Raw genomic sequence first — 4694 nt, 5'->3', positions numbered from 1 at the left:
AGGTCCGTGCATCGCCCTCCCGCCCGGGCGGCGGGTTCAGTGCGCTCCGCAAAAGCAGCTTTAGAAACATTTTTGAAAATCATTTTAAAACGCGAGCGCCGTTTGCGCGAGGCGAAACGGGAATTGCTCGGATTCGGGTGGGCGACGACGAAACCAAACGGAAAAAAAATAAAAGAAAAGAAAAAGCGAAACCCCGAAGGCTCCCGAGGCGGAGGAGGCGGCGGCGGGGAGCTGCGCTCCGCGGCGGCAGCGCCGGGCGGGAGGCTCCGCGGCCGCGCAGGGCGCTTTCCCGGGGGCCGCTCGGGCCCCGTCCGCGGAAGGAAAGCCAGGCAGCCGCGCAGTGTTAAGCCACTCTCTTTAATGACAAAATCGCCGATCTCCATCAGCTTGTACAGCAAAGGGAAACACGTACGAAGGGGCGGCGGGGCGAGGAGCGCACAGTGCATTTCAACGCTAACTCACGGTTTAGTGCATCACCCTACAAGGACCTGGCACGTCGGGGGGGCTGAGTTCCTCGGCCGGGGTCGGGGGGGGGGGGGTGTCTGTCCTAGGGCGTGCGCTGGCCGGAGCTGCCGCCGTGTCCTCCCCCGCTCCGGGCAGCGGCACCGGGCGCCTCCGGGCGCAGCAGCCCGGCGAGGGGAGACCCAGGGGCTGCGAGACGCTGAACTGGCCGGACAGCGGTGACCGTACGGGAAGTGCAAAAATTAAACGTGAATCTCAACAATAATTATTATAATAGTAGAAAAAAAAAAGTTCGCAGGGCTTGGCTTGCACTTGCCAGTTATTGGGAACGAGTCCAGCAAAACGACGGGCTGCTTCGGAGAAAAGGAAGGAGGGGAATTACCGGGGCGAAGGCCCCCGTGGAGGGGGGAGCCGAGGGGGCCAGGCGCTGCCCGGGGCCGGCCGCGCTGCTCGGGAGCTCCCCGCGGCGCCGCGCTGCCCCTTCCCGCGCCCGCGGCTGCCTCGGCTCCCGCGGAGCAGCGCCGCTGCGCCAACCGCTCCGCGCCTCGCCCTGCAAGCGGGCACCGCGCTAGTGAAATCCGCTGGGCTACTACACCGAACCGTCCTCCTCGTCCTCCCCGCGGCCTGCAAACGTCCCAGCGGCGGCCCGCGGGCGCGGAGCTGCCTACCAGGCGCGGATGCCGTGCAGCGTGGAGATGCCGGCGTTGCCCTGCGGGATGGGCGTCTGCACCGCGTTCAAGTCCCCCACGCCGAAGTTCATGAAGTTGTTGCCGGCCGCGGAGGGCTGCATGGTCTGCATGGAGGGGTAGTTGCAGTTGTAGTTGGCGTTGCAGGCGGGGCTGTTGTAGTTGGTGTACGCGGGGTAGGCGTTGTAGCTGTAGGGGTTGATGCTGACATTGTAGGGCGAACTGTAGGGAGAAGACTCCCCCAAGCAGGGCTTCCCATCGCGCACCAGCACGGGCACCGCTATCCGCCGCGGCGGCGGGATCCCCACCATTTCCAGGGTCTGATCCTGTCTCTGCCTTTTGCATTTATACCTTCTATTCTGGAACCAAATTTTAACCTGGGTAGAGGTGAGCTTTAGGACGTTTGCTAGATGGTCTCTCTCGGGGGCCGAGAGATACTTCTGCTGCTTGAACCTTCTCTCCAGTTCGTAGACTTGGGCTTGAGAAAAGAGCACGCGAGGTTTCCTCCTCTTCCTTTGTCTGGGGCGCTCGGGATCCTCCAGGTCTCTCTTCTCCTGCTCCAGGCTCTTGTGCAGGGAGCACAGTTCTGCAGCGAAACAAACGGGCAAAGGAAGGCTCAGAAAAAAGGCCCGAAACAAAAAACAACACCCCCCCAAAAAAGAAAACGGTGCTCAGTAACCCGTGTGCGCCGTAACGCGCGCTGTGCCGCCTTCACGCTTCCCTCGGCGCCGGCTCCGCGGGGCGCTGCGGGTCGCCGCGGCGGCTCCTGCCCCGGCAGCGACCGGACCCCGCTCCGCCGCGCTCTTTGCGCCCCCCTCCCCAGCGATTTTCCGTCGATACATTTTTCACTGGGCGCAGGGTCGCTGCGTGCAGCCGCCCGAGGCTCCGTCTCCCCCGGCGCAGCGCTGGTGCCTGCGGCCTTGGCGCTGATTCCCGCCGCGGGGACACGCTCGGCCTCGCTGGTTGGAAACACGGTCTGCTGCCGCCTTTCCCTCGGGCAGGCTCGAGGCCTCGCGTCTGGCCGCGCAGCTCTGCCCCTGCCCCTGCCCGGCGCCCGTCGAGGGGTGACCCCGGCCCCGGCAGGCAGGCCGCGAGCGGGGACACTTCTCCGCCCAGTCTCTCCCCTGCCCCCAGCCTGCCCCACCGCTGCAGGCCGGCTGCGCGGCTCCGGGCCGGGAGGGGAGGAAGGCGCTTTCCCTCGCCCTGCTCTTCCTCCCCAGGCTCCCGGGGCGGCGGAGCTGTCGCCGGGGCCCGAGGCCGGCGAGGTGCCTTTACCCTCCGCCCTGCTCCTCCCCCCCCCCGGCGCCACTCGCTCCTTTTACCTTTCTTGTCCGCCTTGGAGTCCTTGGCCGAGTCCATTTCCACGTAGCTCTTAACGTAGTAGGAGCCGGGGAAGGCGCCTTTGGCGGGGTGCGCCTCGGGCAGCTCCTCGCGCAGCTCGGGCAGGGCCGGGGGCTCGGCGCTGTACGTCTCCTGCTTGAAGGTGGCGAGCATGCAGGAGGGCGAGGACAGCGCCGAGAGCTCCATGGGCGCCAGGCCGCTCTGGTGCTGCTCCAGGTTCAAAATATCCTTGACCGAGAAGGGTGTCGTTGTCACAGGGCTAGGAAACATTGCGGAGGAGAGCGGGGCAGCGGCCGCAGCCCAGGGTCATGGGAAGGCAGAGGAGGAGCAGCCAACCTGGAGCAGTGGTGGAGCGTGGGCTCACGGAGGGGGCACATAGCATTCCCGCGATGAGCCTTGACTTGTGCACTGGAGGCAGGTAGGAGCGGACCATAAGGGAGGGGAAGGAGGGACTAGGCAGTTTTTGGGTGACTTTAGCTTTCTATTGGCCAACATTGCAGTGATGGTATGAGAGATGCAAAGTTCCATGTCACCTAATATAGTAATACATCTCAAAAACATCCCCACTCATTTAAAGGGGCGGCACTGTATTTATCCAGCTTTCCCCGCCGAGTTTGTTGATCCATTAAAAAAAAATCCAGAATGGCCTAGTGTGTACAAAGCCACTATCTGATGCCATCTATCATACAGTCAGATTAAATAAACAGGCCGGGAGGAAACCATCAACCAAATATGTGCTGATTTCAATTTTCTTACAAAACGGAACGGAGGTTTCGTTTTTAGTATTCTGCAATATCCGATCGCAGGAACTGGAAAACGGGAGTTGACTGCTGCGCGAAGCGCGTTCAAGGGGAAATCCGTCCTTGAGGTTTAAACAGATACCCTGATGCGGGGCAGCGCCTGCAAAACCCGAGCAGGAGGGAGACCTTGAACAGCCCCTGCCTGCCTTTGGGGCGGGTGTTGGTTGGTTTATTTGAACACTTTGCAAATAGAGATGGGGGAAAAACACTGAGGTCTGCAAAAACCTGGCGTTGAAGGCGTTGCAAAAGAGACCGGGCTGGTGGGAGCGACACGGGAGCAAGTATCGCAGTGCCGAAGCGGCTGGGGCGAGCCGCGGGCACGGCGCCCCTCGCCCCCGCTCCCTGGGGCCGGCCCCGGCCGCGGCTCTGCCCTGCACACGGCTAAACCGCGGGTCCTTGGGCTCCGGGGGCAGAACTGGGAGCTCATGAATTTAATGCCCTTGGAGGCACTAAAATAAACCTTAGCGGCAAACTCCCAGGTTGAGGAGGGGCGTTACGGCGCTTTCTGGCTTGGGGGGGGGGGGGGGCGGAAAAAAAAAAAAAGCCATTGAGCGACTTCTTTGGTGCGGATTGCCCGGCTCCGAAAGGCGAGGGGGGAACGGCTCGTCCCCCTGTGAGCCCCAGCGCGGCCGAGGGCGATAAGAGATAAGGAGAGGGACGGGGCCCGGGGGGAGCCGGAGCGGCAAAGTCTCCCGTGGATGCGGTGAGTTGGCGCGTCCTTGGCCGGGGCAGCGAGGGGGGCCCGGAGCTGCCGGGCGTTTCCAGCAGCTTGTCCCTGTGCTCCGGCCGGCAGCAGCGTGCAATTCCCGGCCGCGCTTCATTCCTCCTCCCGCAAGCGGAGAAAAATCCCCCGAGGCGGGTAAAAACCCGGCTCTGCGGCCTCGCCGGTGGCCGCGGGCGCCGGGTGCGGGGCACCTGCCCCCGCAGCCCTCTCGGGACTGATCCTTCTCGCTCGGCCCCTTCGCTCAGGCCCTGAACATACCGGCTACCTTTTATATCCCCCCTTCCATTGCCCCTCGGGTAGGTTTTGTGCCTTGGGCTCAGTCCTGGGGATTTAGTTACGGATTTTTGTCGGCGGTGCTGTGACCACGTCCCGCAGCAGCATCCGAGCCGCTTAAAACTCCTGCCGCAAGCGCCTGCTGGTGTCCCGAGAGCTTTTTGTTAGTGAATCGGAGCCGCATTTTGCGATGACAGTTGGAGCGATTAGTGTGTACAGGGAGGCCTGAAATAATCCCATTTAATGAGGAGAGGGAGAAGGCAAGGCGGCCATCTCGCCTTGCGCCTGGGCTTCCCTGGAAAACTGCTCCCGAGCAGGCCGGGCCGGCTCGGGGCGCGTTGTGCTCGACTTCAGGAAAAGGAGCAAAGTAAAAAGAAAAAAAGAAAAGAAAAGGGAAAGGGAAATAAA

General features: G+C 62.7%; 1 protein-coding gene across 1 annotated transcript; it reads right to left on the bottom strand.

The window, feature by feature from the left end:
- Positions 1 to 338: 338 nt before the first annotated feature.
- NKX2-5 (NK2 homeobox 5) lies at positions 339 to 2927 on the bottom strand. Its single transcript, XM_026122666.2, has 2 exons — positions 2471 to 2927; positions 339 to 1734 (listed from the first exon to the last, which is right to left on the bottom strand). The coding sequence occupies exons 1-2, from the start codon at positions 2757 to 2759 to the stop codon at positions 1127 to 1129; spliced, it is 897 nt and encodes a 298-aa protein (XP_025978451.1). The 5' UTR covers positions 2760 to 2927; the 3' UTR covers positions 339 to 1126.
- Between the last annotated feature and the right edge of the window lie 1767 nt (positions 2928 to 4694).

Source organism: Dromaius novaehollandiae, chromosome 15 (genome assembly GCF_036370855.1).
Source record: "Dromaius novaehollandiae isolate bDroNov1 chromosome 15, bDroNov1.hap1, whole genome shotgun sequence".
NCBI classification, from domain to species: Eukaryota; Metazoa; Chordata; class Aves; order Casuariiformes; family Dromaiidae; genus Dromaius; species Dromaius novaehollandiae.
The sequence above is the reverse complement of the archived record's forward strand: the minus strand, read 5'-3'. Positions and strand labels throughout refer to the sequence as shown.